Source organism: Tenrec ecaudatus, chromosome 2 (genome assembly GCF_050624435.1).
Source record: "Tenrec ecaudatus isolate mTenEca1 chromosome 2, mTenEca1.hap1, whole genome shotgun sequence".
NCBI classification, from domain to species: Eukaryota; Metazoa; Chordata; class Mammalia; order Afrosoricida; family Tenrecidae; genus Tenrec; species Tenrec ecaudatus.
The window spans coordinates 12,229,385-12,253,206 of NC_134531.1; the positions used below are offsets into that span (position 1 = coordinate 12,229,385).

A 23,822-nucleotide genomic window follows, 5' to 3' on the forward strand; every position below is an offset into this window, starting at 1 on the left:
GGAAACACCCTCACCACCCATTATTCCCTAGACCTGTCACTAAAATTAGGTCTCAGAAAGCTCCTAAAGGTGAGGTTGAGATGATTACCCAAAAAGAAGCGTACTATACTGACAAAAATCTGTTCGAGTTTTCTAATACATACAAGCAGAAGCCTGGGGAATATCCCTGGGAATGGTTACTAAGGGTGTGGGATACTGAGGCATGAAATGTAATATTAGACCGGTCTGAGTTTCTGGGTGTGGGACCCCTAAGCACAGATTCTTCTTTCCATGTCTCAGCAAGAGAGGCTAAAAGAGGATCTAATTCCTATTTGGTTGGTTCACTGTAGCATGAACTGCCAGATAGCCTAGATTAGACCAACTTGAGGTACCTGACCTACCTTGGAAGGCATCCAAAAGTTTAGGGAAGTTGATATGTTGGAATGGATCTATCAGGATATTCCCATAAATCCAAAAATGGGGGGGGGGGTGTCCTGAGGACATACCCTTCAGTACAACCATAAGGGACAAGTTTGTGAAGTGGGCCCCAGCATCTCTGAAGACTCCTGTAATTCCTATTTTATGTGCACCAGGATTAACAGTGGCAACTGCCCTAAGCAAACGCCAACATTTGCCTACAATGGGGCTGATTGGTCCCCGTGATGGTAGAGGGCAGGTGTTGGCACTGAATCAACAGAGACAGGGTGGGCGTGCTTATAACAAGATTTCTGTAATCATCAAAGCCACCTGTCTCGTGTGGAATTATGGCATTGGCTACTTAGTCACGGTGTCCCTAGGAGTGAAATACATGGGAACCCTACTAACTATTTACATGATCTATACAGACGGAAGAATGCTAGATCAGGTCAACAACAGAATAGATAGTCACGATCACTCAACCAGTTCCCAGACCCGAGCCACTTTACAGACCCACAACCCCTTGAATGAGGGGAAGGCTGGGTCCCTTGTAAGGAGAACCCTGATATATCACCGAAGGTCCATACTGTTAGTCTTTCTTCTAGCCTTCCCCAAAGGGACCTTCAGCCTTTCACAAGAGAGGAAATAACAAACTATTGGGGAATTATTGGACACTGGCTCAGAACTGACACTAATTCCAGGAGACCCAAAGTGTTTCGAAGGCCCACCAGTCAGAGCGGGGGCTTATGGAGGCCAAGTTATCAATAGAGTTTTAGCTCAGCTTTGTCCACTATGGGTCCAGTGGGCCGCCAAACCCATCCTGTGGTTATTTTCCCAGTTCCAGAATGCATCATTGGAATAGATATACTTAGTAACTGGCAGAACCCCCATATTGTATCCCAAAATGTGGAATAACAGCTATCATGATAGAAAAGGCCAAGTGGACACCATTAGAGCAGCCAACAATGACAGGGAACCCTAAATGACTTATCTGGGTGGTGTCTTGAGACAGCTGGGCACCATCCCAGGAGTTCACAACTGAGGAATAACGTATTTCCATTATTTCCCACAAATGAAGACAGGAGGAAAATAGAAGCATCAATCCTAAAAGGAGCCCCGGCGACACAGGTCTAACTAAAAGGTCAGAGGTTCAAATCCAGCTATTCAATAGGAAACAGATGTGGTAGTCAGCTTCCATGAAGACTCACAGCCTGAGAAACCCTATGGTTGAGGATGGCATCGGACCATGCAGTGGTTTATTCTGTTATCTTTAGGGTCTCTGTGAGTTGGAACTGAGGCACAAAGGCTAACAGTCCCAGCACATCCAGTAGGTCTGCAGACTACAGGGCTCAAGGTCTGCTTCAGGGAGGTCACAGCTTTGAAAACCCTATAAAGCGATCCTACCCTGTGCACACGGGAAAACCACAAGTCAGAACTGCGTGACAGAATTGCACAACAAATGACAATGTATTAAATCATCCTGACCACTTTTAAATGCGTGTTTATAGAGTTGTGTATTCAGATATGCAATGACAGAGTAAAATATTATTAGGCATTATCTCCAAGTATTCCTGTGTGCATGTTCTATAATGGGCATGAATTGCTTTTGTAAAAATAACACAAGACACTGTTTTTCAAAAGCAAGGTATTTATCCCAGTCTCCTTTTTGTTCCAGAGTACTTTTCGCTTTTCTTCTCTCTGCAGCTAATGCAGAAAACCTGAAAGCCCTCCTCAGTGGCATGCCCCCTATTTGTTGTCTCCCCCCAGAAAGATGGCAGCTGAAAGGCAGGAATCTACATCATTCTTGACTGCCCACTTCAGAAACAAGCGTTTTTATGTAAATTTTCAAGTGATGTTATCAGATGCTTTTAACATGAATTTGTTTCTCCATGTTCTGCACCTATGCTCTTAGTGAGTTAATAAAAGCCAGATACCTCCCTCTCTGGCTTTTGTTTTCTGGAAATCTAGGTCAGCTGGTGGTGCGGGCTGCTAACTCAAAGAGCAGGGTTCACACCGACCAGCAGCTCCAGGGAGATGAGGCAGGGTGTCCTTCCTGTACAAACGGCTGCATGGGAGCCCCGCCAGAAGGGCTGTGCTGTCTTGGAGGTTCGCTGGGAGTCAGAATCAACTCAGGAGCATGAAGCAAAGGCCGCAGGGCCCTGTGGTAGACTGTGATATGGAAGAAGACACAGACGTGAACTCCAAGAGCATACGACAAAAACAGATTCGCTTCAGTCTAGTTAGGGAGAATTGCACAATCCACAGGTTCCAGGAGGCCTGCCAGCACGGTGACACTAGAAACCTGAGGGCTCTCCCGCAGGCCTTGGATGCCTGAGCCCCAGGCCAAGGATCTGAGCCCTTAGTGGGGCACACACTGCCTCATGGGACCATGTGGTTATAAGTGGTGACCATGATAAAGGCCCTTCCCTGCCTCCCAGTGACCCATGCGCCCCCATGTTCTCATAGAGCTCTGTGGGGGCCGGGAGCAGGAAGACAACAAGAGGGAATGTTGACCTACGTGATCTGGAAGCCTGGAGCTCAAGTTCACAAACCCAGACATTTGTATTTTTCATGAAAGATATTTCTTAAAATTCAAATTTGGTTTTGTTTTTCAAGTTAGAGACATGTCGACAATAGTAGCTCTTCTAAGAGTACCTAATAAAGGGTACATGCTCCAAAGAGAAGAAATAAACTGAGCTGGCTGAATATATAAATGTTTCGATATTGAAAATCCAACCTGACTGAACAAGGCGGTACAATACTCCAGCTGTATTCACCTGGCGCTGCCAGATACACCTGAGTGCTCAAACTGGCAGAAATGACAGCTCTCCTTCCTCGACCATGGACCCTTCCACACTGCACGGCTTTCTCTTTATCATGAGTGCCGTGGATAAAACCCCCCACAAGTGCCGTGCACTCCTTCCTCGGTACCTCAAAAAGAGGTCAGGGTTGCTCTCAGGAGATTTATCTTTAAAAGAAAACACCAGTATTCTACATCGAGTGAAAGTGAATCATTATCTAAACTCCCTCATGGGGACAGCTCCCTGGGAAGAGAGTAGCAGGCAGGCATCACAACTCAGACGGACAGGGAGAAGGGCCGAAGCCTCCGAAATCCCCCAGGAAAGAAGAGAGTGAATCCAGCTCCTTATGGACCGAGTACGAGATCTCTCAGAGGCAAATTGTGCGGAGCGCATGCTTTAGAGAGTGGTCCCACATGGACGTATAAAGCATGAACGTGAAGATGGATTGGGAATTTGGAGGGGGGTGAGGAAATCACTGCAGAATCCAACCTCATGGCGACTCCTCTGCCCACAGTCCAGGGGTCTGAAGAGCCGTGCTATCAGACAGAGATCATTATAAAGCTAATGATGGCAGATAGGTTAAAAATACCTTCTCATTTGATCTTCCCTGTTCGCCCATTTGAAAGTGCAATTTTTTTATATTTGCTAGGTTCTTTTACACTGAGGTTTTCCTATGTTCTGCTTTTCTATTGCTGATGGTTTTTAGGTGTGTTGTTTGTTGATTTTTGTTTTGTACAATTTCATGCATCTGAAATCCAGAATAGGTAAATCCATAGAGACAGTAACTGGATTTCAAACTTCCCAGGGGTAGAGTAGAGGAGGTTGGGAGGAATTGGGGAGCTAACAAAAATGAGTAGAAGAGAGCACAAGATATTCTGAAGTTGATTGTGGTTATGATTGCACAATTCTTCTTCATCTGATGGAACAACTATTAAATTGTATGATATGTGAATTATATGCCAAAAAATCAAATGTTTTTAAAATCTTGGTGATTAACTCAGACCCCCCTTCAGCTGAGATCTCTGTAGTAAGAATTTTACCTAAATGCTTACAAACAAATACTTATTGATCACAACTTGACTTCTCTTCCCTTTAGAACATTCTAGAACGCCCAGCAACCCCAGTCCTCACAAGGCCAATGCAATTGAGAAGCCCTGAAACATGAGTTACATTAGGTCTCTGAGTCTCGATTTTAAGGATGGATTCCTCGGTGGAGCTAGTCTGTGTAAATGAAAGAATTGTATTCTCCAGTGAAGCGGTCCTGAAAGGTACCAAAGCATCAAACCATACACAGGTTGAAAGGTTTTGGTCGCAGACTTTGTGACATCCCATGAATACAGCCATGTGGACCCGTCACACCGATGCAGCAAAGGATGCTGGAACTGACCTCACAAGGCCAAGATTGAGCCTGGACTGTGCCCCTGACCAGCCCGATACCCAGAAGCCCTTCTTGAGCCATATTGGACACATCCTCTAACATGAACACTCTCCCTACTATATAAGGTTACAGGAGATACAGTGAAAAGACATGATTTGCAATCACAACCAGAAAAAATCTACACAAGATGATCTCCTTGTCACCATGAATGAGGGCACTGGGAACATTCTAGATGACTTTTGAGCATTATCTCTGGGGGTATTGGCTGACTATCCAGACACGTGAACAGGGTGAACTGAGGGGTCATATGTCATGCACGTATCATACATCAATGAAATGCATCACCACTCATCGGACACTTCATCCTCGGAGAGAGAAGTAGAAAGGGAATGTCTAGCTTCCTGTGGCCACGTCAGCCCCCGCCCACCCACCCACCCACCACAGGACCGTTACCTGCTTCTCCGTCATGGCCTGCTCATACTCGGCCTGCACCACATCGAGCTCTGCTTGCTTGTCGTCCAGCTCAGCCTGGGCCTTCTGCAGGTCCTGCATGGCCAACACATGGCGATTCTCCTGCACCACCAAGTTGGCCTGCCCGGGGCACACAAAAGATGACAGGTGAGCAGCAAACCTCCCCACCACTGGATGCAGGGTCAAAACTGTCCAGTGCCCCCTCCTGCTACATTGTCTTTACCGCCTCCGATCATCTTCTCAAAGCACAGACAGTCAGCACCAAGCCTCACAGAGGAGGTGACATGAATTATACTTCATTACGACTGAGGTTGTAATTTTTTTTTTTCTGAAAAGCCCTAGATAGTAAATATTTTGGATTTTCTGGGCAGAAAGGCAAAGTCGATGACGTTATAGAGTTGTAATGGCTAGGTGCCATCCAGCGGCTCTCAGAACAAAATGTTGCCGAGTTCTATGACATCTTTATGGCTGTTGACATCACCATGCCACTATTGTCTCTGTCCATCTCTTTGAGGGCCTCCTTTGCTTCCACGGACCCTTGACTTTGCCGACCCGCATGTCCTTGCCTGGGAATTGCTTTTATCCAGATGCTGGGTCCAAAAGACATGATGAAGTTGCTTGGGTAACAACCATTAGTGTAACTACTTTCCTTGTTTCTTAAGCCACACAAAACTTTCAGAATGGGACCCAGGTTGATCACAGGGTTGTAGTAGATGGAATTAGTTAAAATGAGTGATACTGGAGTAGGATGAAACCTAAATTGCTTTATTGCTGTCCTTATAAAAACTCAAAATTCACCGCCATCAAGTGGGCTCACAGTGACCCCACATGAGCAGCTGCCGGTGGTTTCAAACTGCTGACCTAGTGGTTAGCAGCCCACTGCATAACCACTACACCATCAGAGTGGTGTCCTTAAAAGAAGCAAAAAGGGCAGACAGAGAGACAGAAATAAAGGAAGAAGATCTTAGGAAGATGGAGGCAGCTTTGGCCCCAAGATCATTTTCCCCATACAATTGTTTAAACATTGCTCTATTAAAAGTCACACAGAAGGAAAAAGGAATATTTAGAACAAACTATTGGACTATGTCTAACTATTTCTAATAGTTATTAATATTTAGATCAAACAAGTAGGACTTGTCACTGCTGAATAAAGTAAAGGATAACGTACAGAATTATTCACTAACTGTGAATGCATTCACTAGGTTTTGTTTGTGGCAGTGGTGTAAGTGGTTCATGGTTTTCCTATCATTTTCATATAGTTTCCACCATCCAGAAAATAACTGATGCCTAGAGCTTTGTTGTTTCTTTTAAGGATGCTACCAAAATGAAATCAAACCACATAATGCAAAGAATTTTAGAGAAAGACAGGTGTAGAAAATATCCCAGGATGGCAGGGGGTTAAATCCTTTCACGTACATACACACACACACACACACACACACACACACACACACACCTTCACGTACACACACACATGAAATCATGTAGAACCAAGTTCTCATGAGATCTAGACTTTCTGGAGCCCTTGGGGTTGGAGGAAGCTCTGAGACTATTTCCCTGAGAAAATCTTTAAACCTTAAGCCAAAAATGTCCTCTAAAGTCTTCTGACAAACTAGTAGAGTAACTCTTAAAAATAATAACAATAAAATAAAGCTCACTGCCATCCGGTTGACTCCCACTCAGAGTGATTCTAAAGGACAAGCTAGAACCATCCTGTGGGGTTCCAAGACCGTAACTCTTTAGGAAAACAGAAAGCCTCATCTTTCTCCTGAAGAAGAGCTGGCAGTTTTCAACTGATGACCTTGTGGTCAGCAGCCCAATACATAAACACTACGCCACCAGGAGCCTGCTTAAGCCCTGTGTTCATTTAAACAACTATCGGTGGGCGATCAAATTGACAGCAGCAACTCAAAAGGTTCGACAGGGAGCTTGGGGAGCAGAATGCTTATGTCAATGACACAGGGATGATTTGGAAAAGGAGGACGAGGATGGCTGTACAACTCAGTGATTTTTATTGATATCAAAGATATCGATACCCCTGAATAGTACACGTTGACTTTATCAAGCTGGTGTGTGTTCTGTGTGTATATTTTCAACAACAACAAAATAAAACATATTATTAAAAATACAGGAAGATCTCATTTTACCCCCTTTCAGTCCACACAAGGCTAAAATGGGCTCAAGCGGGTAGATGCACTACGAGGAGCCGTATTCTCTCTGAGGTGTTTGAAAACAAAAGCTTATTCTTAAATCACTTATTTTCAAGAGAAACTTTTCCTCTTTCAAAATCTCAGGTGATTACAGTTCAGCAGAACCAATCTTTCAAGAAAAAGTAAAAGCCCTATCACTGATTCTAGCCAATGGCAGGCAAAACCATGGCTTAAAAAGTATCGTTAAAACAGACATGGGTTCGTGGAACCCTGTGTTTCTTCCCCAGACACTGGTCTGAGCTGAAGCTGTGGCCATGGCTTAAACATGGAAGAAACCCAAGGCCACTGTATCTAACCACTTACTAAAGTATCACAGTCACAGGGTTCTGAATATGTTTGTTGTAGTATTTTATAGACTTAAAACAAAGAATTAAAAATTAAAGTAAAAGCTCTCAAAATAGGTGACCCAAACTATACCAACAAACAATCCCCCTGCCATTGAGTAGATTCAGACTTAAGGTTATCCCTTAGCATACAACAGCGCAAAACACCACCCAGTCCTGCCTCCTGCTCACAATTGCGGACAGAGTAGAACCGCCCCCATGGGGTTCCCAAGCCTCTGGTCTCTGTGAAATCAGACTCTCGTATCTCTCTCTCCTGGAGTGGCTGGTGGGCTCCATCCTCAGACATTCTGGGTAGCAGCCGGAGCTTTATAACAGACCCAAAATTTAACACCTGGCTCACTTAGCCTGGGTCTTAGAGCCATTATGACTCATGTTCTTGTGAGCAGAGGAAAAGCCCCTCAGAGACAGAGACCTTGGGAAGAAAGCCATGCTTAGAGGTGGAGACTGGATTATCCAAAAAGCAAGTAACACCAAGGAGTGTGGGCACCACCAGAAGCTAAGAAGAAACAAGGAAGAATTCTTTTCTAAAAACACTCATCACGGCATGACTCAGTCAATCCTTTAGTTTCCAAAGCAATGAGAGAATACATTCTTGTTGTTTTAGGCCACCTCTCTTTCTCACTCAAAAAAATAATAACAACAAAAGCTCACCTCCCATCAAGTTGCTTCTGACTCACAGTGAGCCTATAGGAAAGAGTAGAACTGTCCCTGCGGGTTTCAGAGATTGTAAATGTTTAGGGGAGTAGAAAGCCTCTCTTCCTCCCTCAGAGTGGCTGGTGGTTTCAAACTACTGCACTTGTGGTAAGCAGCCCGGCAAGATGAGCCACCCAGTTTGTGGTACTTTCCCATAGCAATCTTGATGTTATGATGATTGTTATTATCCTGTTCACACGTAGGACACCGTTACTTTAAATATTATGTTGATGTGAACTAGACTGCTGCGTTGACAGTGAACAGAGGGACAGAAAAAGGAGGAAGGCCCTCAAGGAGCCGGATGGACGCAGTGGCCGCCACGACGGGCTCAGGCACAGCCACAATTGTGAAGGTGACTCAGGACTGTTCCGTTCTATTGTGCAGAGTCCTTACGGTGGGAGCCAACGCAATGGCACCTTACAACAACAACACGGGCTGATATGTATTGGGTTTTATACCAGGTAAATTCCAATAAAATGAGGATTCATAGAATCTACCGTATATACTCATGTATAAGCCAAGTTTTTCGGCACAAAAAATGTGCTGAAAAACTGGGGTTCGGCTTATATACGGGTCAGTGGTACTCCAGCAAGGTGTACCATCTCGCCGAGTCCCCCCCCCCCGAGGTAAAGGGATGAGCACCCCTTATCTCACAGGTGATTGCCATTACTCCACTGTTCATTCAAAGCCCTGCTGACACTGCAGGGCTTTGAATGTTTGTTTACTGACATCTAACCAATCAGAGTCATCCTATGATGTGGACGGCTCCAATTCGCAGAAGCACCCGTAGTGATTCACTTAACGCCAGCAGCTGAACTGGTAAGGATGTGTCTGTGGCTGTGCTCAGTCTCTCCCCTCTGGTCTCTGTGTTAATTCACATCCTGCACTCCCCCACCTGCACGGACTCCACCTTCCGGCTAACACATCGTAGGGGCCATTACCATGAAAGTTCTTTTTCAAAGTCTTGTTTTTTTTTATCCTATTAGAAATGGATACTCTTGAACAAAAACAAAAACGCCGGTCATATGTGGCTGGCTTCAAAAGAAGATTGTGTCAAGAGCAGAAGAGAGCAATAACAATATATTGCAAGTAGGGAATTCTGTGTTGACGAAAAGGAAGTGAGGGAGTGGTGGAAAATGAAGGCTGACTTGGAACAGATTCCAAAAGATCATCGTGGTTTAACATCTTTTTATGAGGCTCTAGAGAGTGAATTGCATAAATGGGTTATGGAGTGTTGTCAAAATGGTTACTGCGTAACACGCATGGGAATCCGCATACATGATCTACAAATGGCTAAGATTGACAAATATAAAGCACCAGGCATTGAAAAATTTGCTACGTCAGCAGGATGGTGTACCCACTTCATGAATAGGTTTGGCCTACTATGTTTGACACAAAGAACAAAGATTTCCCAGAAATTGCCACAAGACCCTGAAGAAAAAATTATGTCATTCCAGTCATTTATTATAAAACAAATAAGGATTTATAATTATGAGCTGGCAGATATTGGGAATATGGATGAAACTGCCATGACTTTTGCTCTTCCAAGCAACAGAACTGTGGCAAGTTTAGGAGAAAAAAAAAACATTTTTCTCAAAACCATAGGAAATGAAAAAATAATCACTTTTCAGTTGTTCTATCATGTTTGGCTAATGGAACTAAGCTGCGTCCTGTCATTATTTTTAAAAGAAAGACCTTGCCTAAAAAGATCAATTTCCCACCAAGAATTACTGTGTGTGCACATGTTAAAGGCTGGATGGATGAAGACGGAGCAAAAAATGGCTGGAAGAAATTTGGAACCGACGACCAGGAGCAGCCTTAAAGAAAAAGCCATCGTTACTTGTATGGGATATGTTCAGAGCCCATCTATCGGATGACATAAAAAAATTGGCAAAATCTAGTAAAGTTACTTTAGCCGTTATTCCCGGTGGACTTACATCTGTACCGCAGCCTCTGGATGTATCTTTGAATAAGCCTTTTAAAGACAGTGTGTGAAGGATGTGGCATGAATGGATGTCATCTGGTCAAGCCAGACTAACAAAAGGAGGAAATCTCAAGAAGCCTGACATAGAGTTAATAGCAAAGTGGGTTCGAGATGCATGGGAAGACATTCCAGAAGACGTGGTGTGATGTGCCTTCCAGAAATGTAGTATTAGTAATGGTATGGATGGCAGTGAAGACTGCACTTTGTATGAAAATGACAGCAGTGATGGTGATGACGGCAATCTCAGTGAGGACAGCGTCTATGATGACCTCACACCAGCTGAAGCTCTGCATTGGGATATGGATGATGATGAGGAATCCAGTTTTGAAGGATTTTAACTCTTCACATTTTAGCTTCGTTGCTGATTGAGCTCAGGGAATAGTACTCTTAAGGTATCACTGTTGATACCTTATTGTTTTTGTTGAACTTATTTTCCACTTACTGTGCTGGTTTACTAATGTTAAATGACTTGTCCTTTATTTTATTCTATTTATACAACTTCTCCATGTATAATTCAGTACGATTGATTGGACTCTGTGTTGTACAACTATTGATATCCTTTTCCAAATTATTCCACCACCATTAACATAAACCCAGTGCTACCTAAGCAGCAACTCCTTCTCGTTCTTTCACCCATGGTAACCCTTAGTTAAGTGTGTTTTGGGTTTTTTTTTTTGTTTTTTTTAGTAATTTTCTTTTTTTAAATAATTTTACTGGGAACTCTTACAGATATTATAATAATCCATAATTTAATTAGATCAAGGCAGGAGAAAAGAAAAAGAGGAAATAATAAAATACTAAAATTTATATTTATAGGAATAAATATAGATATGTATATAAGTAACCATATAAGTGTATAAAAATAGGTGTATTTGTCTGTGTGTGTGTGTGTGTGTGTGTGTGTATACACACAAGGAAGCATATAGAATTTGGGCCTGTCTTAAATCTTACCTCAATACAAGAATGGTTTGTTCTAATAATATGTCAATATATGATACTCACCTTCCTGACCCGATTGATGACGTCAAAATGGGTGCATAAGCAAATGTGGTGAAGAAAGCCTATGGTGCCTGGCTATTACAAGATAAAGCATCTGAGGACTTAAAGGCTTGAAATTAAACAAGCATCCATCTAGCAGGGAAACAACAAAGCGCACATAGAGGAAGCACTCCAGCCTGTGCGATCATGAGGTGTCAACAGGAATAGGTATCAGAAGTTCAAAAACAAGGAAATTGATGTGAAGGAGCATAGACAAAGTGGAGACCCAAAACTCACCTGAAAGATCATTGGACAGACCCTCATGGAAGGGATGATATCTCCAGGGTGCAATATAGCACTGCTGAAGCACATAGCCATCCTCTAGTTCTTTAATATTTCCTCCCCTCACGATTATGGTCTTAATTTTAACTCATTAATCGTGTTAGACCTGCATATGCTCATTTGTATAATTAAGATCTTTTGATGCATGAAATCAAAGTTAGATAAACCCTTGAGAAATAGTAATGAGAGTAATGAAAGTTAATTTTGGTTGGCATTAAAAAGAGATCAGGCTTCTAGACAAAGCAAAACAATGACACCAGATGTGTTAATGAGGTATCAGTATTCTATTTACAAAAAAAATGAAGTACTTGCCTCTTTATTTACTGAACTCTGAGTATCTTTTAATGGAAAGGTGTCATACACAATGAAGCTTAAAGTGAAGCAAAGCGTAGTCTCAAAGTCATAGTACAGAACAAATAAGTGATGTTTGGTTTCTCTTCTGAAGAATAAGAAAGCAGAGAAGTGGTATCCTCTCATATCTTCCAAATAAGGCCAGGTGTCACCAACTTATTGTATCTTAACTTCTGCCTTGCTTATACATTACCTTAGCAGGAGATCTTGAATGTTATAGAAATATCTTTTGCTATAGTTTCCTGTGGTTTTTATTCGATATTGATATTTGGAAGGAAACTATCCAGCAGAGCATAATGGGACTTTGTATCCTTATAGGGAGTCTAGTCTTAAGGCCTTGGACAATTCTGATTGGAAAGGAGAACCGAGAAGAATGAAGCACACGCTGATTGGCCTTTCTGTGCCATGCTGTCCCTGGGACTTGAGGACAAGGACACAGAAGTTGCCGCCTCCTGGGTTGTAGCGAGAAGATAAGGCCGGTTGACCTAGAGACCTTATACGGAAGCATCCCATGCAGCTCTGCCTGGGATATTTACCTTCAGAGGCAACACCTCTTTGTTGATAGAAAAGAAGGAAGCCATGGCTTGTGTCCAGGAACAAAGCCCGGCCACATTCCCACACACGCGCTTCGCCATCTCGATGTTGTAGTCCGCCATTTCAAAGTACGGGGTCAGGAGTTCTATCACTTCTTCATTGATCGTGTCTTTGGGGAATTGCTATGAAAGAAAGCCATACACTAAGTCAAAATACTGCTTTCCGTGAAATCGTTATACTCACATTTGGCACGTGGTTCAAAACTGTGGAACAGCGGAGTTGGAGGAATGACATCCTGTCTTGCCAACATTTCATTGTATTATGCAAAAGTCCTGGGGTGCGAACAGTATGAAGCGATAGCGAAGCAATCTGTAATGGTACACGTTACCTTCTGTAGACAAGTGATGTCAGGTGTAAAATGTTGTCTGGGATTCAAGGACACAGTAAATTGTTATGTGGTGAACACTACCATGGTCATTAGTATTTCCTAAGCACTGCAAAATTGGTGTCATGAATTTTAAGTAGATGGTTAACAAAACCTATAAAATCAGCAATGAAAAGCAGACACGGGTACCTTCAGTCTACCTACCCACTGCCAAGGACCCAGTTACAGCTCATAAATTGCTCACCAAGGGTTTCTGAGCGACTACGAATATTTATGGCAACAGACAGCCTCCTGTTGTTCCATGCAACAGAAGATGGGTTGGAACCACCAGACTTTACATTAGTAACCTCACCCTGATCCAAGAGCAGTATCGAGGCTCTTTATATAATAACGACACAGTTTTAGGACATATATACTTAACAAGTCATGGCATTTTTCAATTGTGTCATATGCATGTGAAAGCTGGACAATGACTTATGAAGACCAGAGATGAACTAATGCATTTGAATTATGGTGTTGACGAAGAACACTGGAAGTGCCTTGCAATGCCAAAAAAAAAGACAAATCTGTCTTCAAAGAAGTACAACCAGAATGCTCTTAGGGACAAGGATGGCAAGATTTAGTCTCACTTACTTTGGTATATTATCAAGAGGCAATAGTCCCTAGTAAAGGAAATCATGCTTGGGAAAGTGGAGGGTCAGTGAAAAGGAGGAATACCTTCAAAGATATGGAATGACACACGGGCTGCAAAAATGGTCTCAAACATAACAATTGTGAGATGAATTCAGGACTTGGCAGTGTTTCGTCCTGATGTGCATAAGGTCACTAACAGTCAGAACCCACTGGCCAGCACCTAACAACATCAATAGCAACACATTTAACACCTAGGGGCAACAAAATGTTAAATAAATTCAATCAGAGGGGCTGTTAAATGCACCTGAAATGTGAAGATAATAACTTTGACATTAGAGACCTAGAGGGTGGTGAATTAATTTTTAATCATAGAACGATCAAGAGTATGAATTATTGTTTCCTAGGGTATAACATTTGAAAGTAGTCACAGAGTGGATTAATCATGCTTTTCTGCATCTAAAGAAAAGACTAAACAATGAAACTGAAGCTTTTGAAAGTGGTGTTTTATCATTTAAAAGAGGATGATTAAATACTTGCAAAATAAATTTACCACCTAAATAATTCAGTAAAACAAGCCTTCATGGAACACAGGTCGCAGCAGGAACACATTTTCATCCCGACCCTTTTAACACATTTCTTTTATAAGGACTGAAGGATAGAGACAGAACAACATGAAGGACTGTTTGGGAGGATCTGAAGGGTGGTGGCAACGTAAAGACAAATCATGAGGGAAGTTACAAGAGCAGTATGGTCCCGGGTCATCAAGACAGATGCCAAGATCCTATTTGAAGCCCAATTCCAGTTTTATACTTTTCTATAGACACCTTGTAATTCTTGCTCCACTACCAATGTCATTAGAGTTCATCAAAACCTCCAGTCAAATTGTGTGTTAGACACCCATGATGACATTTGTATCCTTGTTGGTGGCGTCCGACAAGTCCATTCCAATTCATGACAACCTTATTGTGCCACATACTTGTCTCGGTCACCTCTGAATGCTCTGGTAGTTTCATGAGTTATGTCCTGAATATCCATTAATCATAGCAGTTACTTGACCGATGCTGGAATGACATTTAGGGCTGAATCTCTAGTTACCGAAATCGATGTTGGTTGAGTATCCCTAATCAGTTCCCCCTCTACAGCTCACATTCTATGAAGCAGATTCAAAAACTTTGTGGAAAAATGGAATGAAAAGGTAATGAAATTTTTCCATGGGCTATTTATTATATCCAGTTCTCAACTCACAGCAGGCTGGCTTTCAATACCCCTAGTGTCCACTTCCACTACCCCCTGGTGTGTGTGATAAATATATAAGTAACAAAACATTGGACAGTTCTAAAATTTGGAATCGAATAATTCTACCCACTTCTTCAGCCTAAAATGGATCAACTATTTAATCAATATGCATTCATAACCATTGGTGATTGGAACACAAAAGTTGGGAACAAAGTGGAAGGAACAGTAGTTGGAAAATAAACAAAGTTGGAGATTGCATGATAGAATTCTGTAAGAGTACTAACTTCATTATGATTATCTTGTTTTTCAACATCCTAAATGGCTACTGTATATAGAGACTTCACCAGATGAAATTAACAGTAATCAGATCAACTCACTCAGTGGGAGGAGACGATGGCAATGCTCAATACCATCAGCCAAATTAAAATCAGGAGCTGAATCTGGGACAGACCACCAGTGGCTCTCATGCCAGTTCAGACTGACACTAAGAAAAAAAGATTGAAACAGGTCCGTGAGAGCGAAAGTGCCACCTTGTGTATGTATATTCCACCTGAATTTCAAGACCATCTCTAGAACAGTCTTGATAGTTCCAACACTAATGACCAAAGACCGGACAAGAGATTGGATGCTGTCAAGAACACCATACATAGAAACACAGAAGGTCTTTAAAAGCAAGAAAGGAAGAAGAGACCAAAATGGAGGTCAGAAGACACTGAAACTTGCTCTCGTGCACCTGTGATAGCCGTACAATAAATAAGGGAGACTAGAAAATAATTGATTTGTTTGAGTTATGGTTCTAGTGACGAATAGTGGAAGTATCATGAATTTCCGAAGAATAAACAAATCTAGGAGGAAATACATCCAGAACTATCCTTAGAAAAGGGGAGGGGGAGACCACCTCACGTACTTTGGGCATACTATCAGTAGAGTCGAGTTCCCGATCAAAGACATTGACCTTGGTAAAGTAGAAGGCCAGTAAAGAAAAAGAGGAAGATCCTGGAAGAGGAGGGCTGATTCGGCAGTTGCTACAATGGGCTCAAACTTAACACAGTCTGTGGCTGATGCAGAACTAGAGTCCCGTTCCCTTCTCCTCCATACGGGGTTGCTGGGAGCGGCAACTGACTCAATGGTATGGAGTTTGAGGTTGTTGTTTTTTTTTTATGAATCAGAGGAGACTTTGAAGGCACACAACAACAATAATACATTAAAGAAATGGATAAATGTTGTAAGAATCTTATTTTTTTAATTGGCAACAGATCGGAATAGACATAAAGCAAAGAAAATTCCCCAAAAGTTCATATACCTCTGAAAAAAATTTGGTTATCTTTAGTCATCAAAGAAATACAAATTAAAATAACAACAGGACAGTATGTAAATTCATCAGATAGTCATTAAAATTGGAAAGTGGCAAAGATGTGCAGGACCTGATAAAACCATTTTTGAAAATTCTTTGGTAGTATCTACAATCTGCTTATCTGATTAAACGCATAGGCTGTGGCTCAGCAATTCCAGGTCTAGGTACGTGAGACAAATAGAAATCCGTGTATATGCCCATAAAAAGGCCTGCAGCACTCTATGTTTATTAACTATATTTGTAATGGCCAAACACTAGTAATAACCTAAATATCCATCAACAGTGCAATGAACAAGAAAATGGAAATGTTTTACAGTGTTTTACTCTGGCGCTGGCTCCTATGGGCCCATGAAGTAGAATCATTAAAGTTTCAGGAATTCTGGAAGCAGGTTGTTATACCCAGGCATTAAAAATAATAATAAATCACATAAACTTGCCATTAAATAAATTATAGCAAAAGTACACCCCAATGTACATACAAACCCAACGCTTTCCACCTACCGGATTGCATCTTACTTTATAGGCTTGTAGAATTCCCCCCTCTGCGGCAACGTGCCGCTCCAGGGGCGCGAAGTCCCCCACCACCACCACCACCCTAGGCCAGCATGGCTGAACTACCAACCTGTAAGTTCTGGAGAAAGTTCCCGGCCGTCATCAGTTTCAGAGATTCCTGCCAGGAAGGAATTGTGCAGCTTTTCTCCAAGTCCGTTTTCACCGCGTTGACTTTCCTTTGGAAGAGCAGCAGCACACAGTCCATGATCCGCATGATGAGGTGCGGGGGCCGGCCCAGCGTTCTGACGGTGGCGATGTCAGAGGGCTTGATGGTCTGCGGAGGTGGGGGGTGGGGGTGGGGGTGGGGGAGCAGAAGTGCGTCATCCTTTTGCGGTCAAAATATTGCAGACAAGCAAACCTAGTGCTGACCTTTCCACAGACGCCAGCAGACTGTGTTTGGGTTTTCTGGGGTGTTTTTGTAATATACCTATTTTGTTATTGGTGTTGAAAATGGACACAGCAAGACAGACACCAAATCGGCTTCATGGCAGGGAGTTTGGCTTGGGGTCGTGCAACCGTTTCTACATGCACAATTCAGTGGCCTCCTTGGTAGTTTTTGAGCTAAGCAACCTCCTCACCTTTTTCCTGAGAGGTTCCTCCCTCCTCACGTGAACTCATGGCCCGCTCTCCCTGACCCGGGTTCCTGGCTGATCTGTGGAGTTACTCTTATAGACCTGATCCCATTCGGTACTTCTTTAAAAAGCATATTGCTCAAGGTAGACGTTTTTATTGCACGAGTTCAGCTAACTGTCGTTTGGTCTTAAGAAGACTTGAGGGGATGTTTTCTGTTTTCTTTTTTATTAAAAAACCATTGTATTGGGGTCTCTTGCAGCTCTTATAACAATCCATACATCAGTGGTATCAAGCATATTTGCACATAGGTTGCCATCATTGTTTTCTAAACATTTACTTTCTATTGAGTCCTTAGTATCAGCTCCTCTTTTGTCCCTCCCCCCCCACCTTCATGACTACTTGATAAATTATAAATTATTATTCTTTTCCTATATTACACTGATTGCTGGCTCCCTTTCCCTGTGGTTTCTGTTTTTTGTCACCCCCCCCCTCTGGTGGGGGGTGGCTATGTGTAGATCATTGAGATTGGTTCCCTCTCCCTCCCCTCCATTCTCCACCTCCCCGCTACCCTCCTGGTATCGCTACTCCCAACCCTGTTCCTGGATTCCAGGTGTCGTGAGCTCTTATCTTTTATCTCCACCTGTGTACCTGCTTGCGCTGTAGCCTGCACTGAAAGGCAGGACTGGTATCATGAGAGTGGTGGGTGAGGAAGCCTCAAGGAACCAGAGGAATCTTGTGTGTTTCATCTGTGCTTTACTTTTCCCTGGTGGACTCATCCCTTCCTTGTGACCACTCTCTACAGATGGGTTTGGGGTCTCTGCTCTGACCACTCCTCGTGCTCAACAATATGTTTTGGTTTGGTTTTCTTTAATTTATTTGCTTTGGGTCTTCTGATGCCTGTTACACCTCATGATCGCACAGACTGGTGTACTACTTCCACGTGGGCTTGTTGCTTCTCTGCTAGATGGCAAATGGTTCACCTTCAAGCCTTTAAGACTGCAAATTCTATAGCCAGGCACCATCCACCATCTGCTTTCTTCACCACATTTGCTTATGCACCCATGTTGTCTTCAGCGACTGTGTCACGAGGGTGAGCATCACAGAATTCCAGGTTGTTAGGACAAATGTTCTTGCATTTAGGGAGGGCATGCACGAGCAGAGGCCCAAAGTCTATCCATTATCTTAGTGTGTTGCCTTATAAATATATGTAAATAGACCAATACCAGGTTTAAAGGCTATTATTGTAAAGCAATCATTGCAGTTTACCCAGCGTCTGTGGCTTCAGAAAGTCTGTGAAGAAAGCCTTTTTTGTTTTTGGTTAGATGCAAGACCATTGGGTCAAGATGCATATTTAACATGTCCCCCACCCACCACCAGAAATTTTTTTTCATGTGTATCTGGAAAACATGGTAAATTTTATCACTTGATCTGGCAGCAAGAATAGAGAGATGGGGAGGAAGAGAGAGAAATAGAAAAAACAAGGCATGACAGCCCTCTAAAATCCTACAGACAGACCACTTTAGAACAGGAAAAGGGAGGGGTAATCGGAGGGGAAAGCATAAACGGCATTTCAGTAGATCTCAGGGATTCTAAACCCGGAAACATAACCAGCCTTTCTGCAGTGCTTTCCTCCTTATTACTTATGTGGGTCAAGAATCTGCCTCTGTCTCTCTCTTAGGCAACTCAGACTATCATGAGAACTGACAGGCTCTGGGACGTGCAGGGCTGACTGATTAAAAAGTGAGAGCATTCATTGTGGGAACCAGGCTTTACAGGGTGGAACCCCAGTAACAGTAGTCTCACTAAGAACAGAATTTGGAACCGGTTCATTCTGGTTCTCCCCCACCGCCCACCCCCAGGCTGAGAAGTTGCCTCTCCACCCCCGATAAACAAATACTGAATCTATGGTTTAAATAAGATTCCCATGGGCGTCTCATAGATTCCACACAAAGACCTAAGAATTATCTGGGGATCTTGTTAAAATGTCTATTCTGCTTCAGTACATCTGGGGAAGAAATGCAAATTCTCAGCTTGAGGTCGAACCTGCATGAACCAGTTCTAAATTCCCACTTTTAAAAGTTCCATTCCACCTGCTAGTATAAGTGTTCTTCTAGAGTGAATTGCGTATGTCACTCACACAGAGACCTGGCTGGGTGGATAATAACGATCCTCTTAAATCCTCAATGGAGTAATCAATAGGGGGAAAACTAAGTACAAGAATATGCCACAGTCTACTTCTAAATCAAAGAGTGCATAGCCATTCCTTCCCGTGCCCTTGCAAACCTTTCATTCCTTTGGCATCTCCATCATGTTAGTCAAAAATAAGGTAACCAATAATTTCATCCAAGCTAACGATCATTTCTCTGAAGATTGGGAGGACTGGGGAAGCCCGAGCACTGAACATGGTACTTTTAAAGGGTAACTAGATGCCTTAAACTTCTTTGTTTCAATAGGTGAGCATTTGTGAAAGCCAGAGGGTAAAGAAATGGAAATGGCACATATACCTTTATTTGAGACAGTAGCTATAAAAGGAAGAAGAGAATTGTAATAGCAGCCAATGAGGAAACTTGGGTTAAATTAAAGTTATGTAAGATGAAAAGGCTGGCACTGCTTATTTTGCTTGAGCTTTTAAGAGAGAATGTTCACACGGGACTGGACTCAGCTGTGTTGGGTGCCACATAAAAGGAGTTGGGGGAAGAGGGTCATATCTGGAACCCTAAACAACTTCAGCTAAATATTGAATTCCCATTTTTGCAGCAGGCAAGGCAGCATGTTGTTTGTTGTTAGGTGCTGTGTAGTCCATCCCTGTTACAGATTAGAGGAACTGACATATTCCCTTGGACCTAAAGCGGAACTATGCCAGTGTGAGAACAGCAGATGATTATGACCGCAAGGTTGTGGATTTAAAAGTCATTGGGTGGATGTTGGTTCAGATCCTTTGCTTGAGGGTGCTCAATAAGTGACAACTTAAGATTACTTTGTTTTTGTCATACTCTCTCTGCTTTATTATGATATGTTTTAGTACAGTGGGCATTTTTTTCCTGGTAAATGAGTATAATTGAAAGTTTCACCTATCTCCAAGTTTCATTGTTCTCATTGACTCTCCAAGTCCAGTCAGTTAAGGTTTTAATTTGTACAAGTCAATGATCCATATATTTTAGTCTAAAAATATGTCTTACCTTCCATTTTGCAACAATATTTTCAATTCTACAACATTCGTTAAGTGAATGATACTATCAATAGAATTACCATAAACCCCAGGGGGCTGATTTATAATATTCCCCAGTAAAATAATAATGGTGTCTCTAAAATGTAATGGGGATATACATAAACCATAGATGTATGAATGTATTTCAAACTTGCATTTTCCCATAAGCGCTAAACTAAGAACAATTCACTTTTATGACATGGATCTACTCAATATTTTCCCTTATGAAGTGATCAATGAATATAATGCTATAACAAAGTGTGGTGAAGAAATCAGATGGTGCCTGGCTATCAGAAAGAATAGCATCTGGGGTCTTAAAGATTTGTCTTCAAACAAGCAGCCATCTAAGTCCACAAAGAAGCAGCATACCAGCTTATGTGATCCAAGGATTGTAAATAATAAAATCTAAGAGCAGATGAGGGAACAGTAAAATTATGTGCACACAATTTGCAGAAGGCTACGGATGACAGTGAAAGTCCAGCATCCATTTGCAGCATCCCCATATGGACGAAACCTCCAGAGAGTCGTCACTGACCATTGACCACAGATGTGGCTAGCTTTACTATCAGAGTGCATTGGAAAATGGATTAATGTAGACGAACTTAGATGAAGATTTAACTGCTTATCATTTATTCTCCCTTTTGACATATTTAAAATTAGTTTTAGCTGTTATTATTTTCTGCTCCTTTTGATTGAGGTGTTTCTCTATTTAATGTTGTTATTGTTGTATGGGGTGGGGGTGGGGGTATGTTTTTCTTTATATGAAATCCAGGATAGGCAAATCTATAGAGGCAGTAACTGTTTTAATAGTTTCTAAGAGTTATAGCGAAGGAGGTTGGGAGGAAATGGGGAGCTAGTGAGTACAAGAATGAAGGAAGTGTGTTGAAATAGACTGGGTGATGATTACACAACTCTTTGTAATATATTCAAAGCAGTGAATTGTACAGTATGTGATATACAAATCAATAAAACTTAATTTATTTAAGACAAAATATTTAAAAATAAAATGCAAAGATGTCAAAACCAAAGAAAACTACACTTATTAATGGCAGTGATTAATTGAAAACCCAGAACTGCTCATCACCAATTTATGTGACACTGCCCATTATGTATCAGCAAGGAAAAAGGGATGCTAAGTAGCAAACCCCAAATCTATAGAGAGCCAGTGAAGACTCTACTAAGAAAATATTACCTATATTAAGCAAATTCGTAGCTAAATCTTTGATCTAAATTGGTATGTCAAGATTTCTTTGCTATTAGGAATCTTTTCGCTTTTGTCCTCCCAGTTGCTCAAGTTGACCCCATTATATCACATCCACTTACCTGCAATGCTGCCTCAGCTTCTTCTAAAGCTGGTTTTGCTGCTTCCAGCTTCTCTTCAGCAATGGCCTTATCTTTAGAGATGCTATCTACAATGGCCTGGGCTTTGTCCTTCACCTTCTGAACCTCAGCCTTGACTTTTTCGGCAGCCTGTGCTTTCATTGTCACCTCTTTTAAGACCTAAATCATATGGAAATATTTTTTAATCTCCATAACAGCTACCAAAGACCCAGCTGAAAGAATGTTATTTTTTTGCCTTGATATTTTTAGTCTCTCTATTGACCCAATTATTCACACATACAACCAATAGCACTTAATTCTAGTGGAAATTCTTTTAAATACATACTTGCGTGGTTACCTATGAGTAACTATGAACCTCTCATCAACACTCAAGACCTAGGGATTAAAAAGGAAGACATGTAAGCGTCCACCTACTGTATCAGCTTTCTGATTGGCCGCTTGAAGCTCCTTTTCTTTCACTTCCAGTTCTTTGCTCAGGGCTGCCACAGACTCGGAGGCCTCTTTCAGCTTCTCCAGGCCAGTATTCATTCTGGGATAGGAAAATACCAGCAAGCAACGTTCACGTCAGTGGTGCCCGGTCACACTTTCCAAATCCTACTAATATGATCAGTGCACACCATAGTTGAAGAATGAATATGATGCAAAATAAAACCCCATAGAGTCTGAAAAGCAAGTTGGATTCCAGGCTGGAAACATTTGACTGTTCCTCACAGACCATGCTTGGAAAGGGAAGGTTTCATGGCATGGGGAACCCCAGTGGAGTCTAGAATCTGTATCATACAAGAAAGACAATTTAGTTCAGTTAAATAGCTGTACACTTCAAATGCTTGAAGCCCTACTATAGAAAGGTAAACATAAATAATGTATGTTTCCTTTTAAAAACATGTCTGTCTTTTTGGGGTGGTTTTTTTTTTTGTAACTTTATGTGTTTTTTATTCTTCCCCTTCTGCTTGTGGAGTGCAATACAGGCACAAAGAAAACCTATCTGTGTAGTTTTACAGCCCACCGCAGCAAATCCATGACAGTATCCCATTCATACTCCCCCACAGTATGAGCTTCTTTTTGTTCTTTTCTTTCGCATCCTCCCTCCCACCTTGCCTTCCTGTCCCTTCTCTCTCCTCCTCCCCCACTTCAACCCAGGCCTTGTTGTAGCTTTTAAAGGTTTATCCTTGGGTGTGCAAACAATTTTTGTTTTCCTTTGCGATAATGCTGTCATAAAATATGTATTTCTATAAGATGGACTAGATTTGCTGAGCACAATGTTCTATAATTTTGTTCATATCTGGAAGCTTTGGCAGACTCCTCCTCAAGTTACTTTAAGGATGCATGATATCCCGTTGTGTGAATGTAATACTGTTTCTTTATTCATTCCTCTACAGATGAGGTTTTGATTGTGTCCATCTTTTTGCTATTATAGAAATCACTTCAATAAATATAGGTGTGCGTCTATCTGTTCATATTTTGTTTGTTATTTCTTTAGGGTGTAAAGAAATTATAGGATCATAATATATTTGTATTTGCAACTAAGGAAGCTTCATACTGATTTCCACAGTGGTTGCACAATTTGTAATGTGTGAGTGTTCCCATCTCTCTACATCCTCTCCAGCATTATTTTTTGTTTTTTAATATTGCTAAGCATGTCGGCATGAGGTGATATCTCATTGTTGTTTTGATTTGTATTTATCTTATGGCTAATGACCACAAAGTTTTCTTCATATGATTGTTGGTTACCTGGAAGTCATCTTTAATAAATTGTCTATTCATGTCTTGTGCCCATTATTTGATTGGGTATTTGTATTTTTTCTTATTAAGGTGTTATAATTTTCTATAGATTTATGAAATTGGTCCCTTATCTGATATAGCACTAACATAATTTTCCCAATATATGGATTCTCTATTGATTCTTTTGATGAACTCTTTTGATGTCCATAAAATCCCTATTGTTGGACGGTCCCAGTCCTCAAGTTTGTCTTCCATAACGTGAGTATTTTTCATTATGTTTGGCAGTACGTGTATGCTCTGTATAAAAGCCCTTAAGCTTACCCCTCTTTTTTCATT

The 23,822-nt window shown here is 41.7% G+C and overlaps 1 protein-coding gene across 1 annotated transcript in view; it reads right to left on the reverse strand.

The window, feature by feature from the left end:
* DNAH5 (dynein axonemal heavy chain 5) overlaps positions 1 to 23,822 on the reverse strand; it is a 378,136-nt gene that overhangs the window by 65,430 nt on the left and 288,884 nt on the right. Inside the window, exons 57-61 of the mRNA XM_075540865.1 lie at positions 22,179 to 22,293; positions 21,747 to 21,923; positions 16,713 to 16,916; positions 12,485 to 12,664; positions 5,029 to 5,166 (exon numbers count right to left, since the gene is read on the reverse strand). Coding sequence (XP_075396980.1) covers positions 5,029 to 5,166; positions 12,485 to 12,664; positions 16,713 to 16,916; positions 21,747 to 21,923; positions 22,179 to 22,293 — 814 coding nt within the window. The remainder of the gene's footprint in view (positions 1 to 5,028; positions 5,167 to 12,484; positions 12,665 to 16,712; positions 16,917 to 21,746; positions 21,924 to 22,178; positions 22,294 to 23,822) is intronic.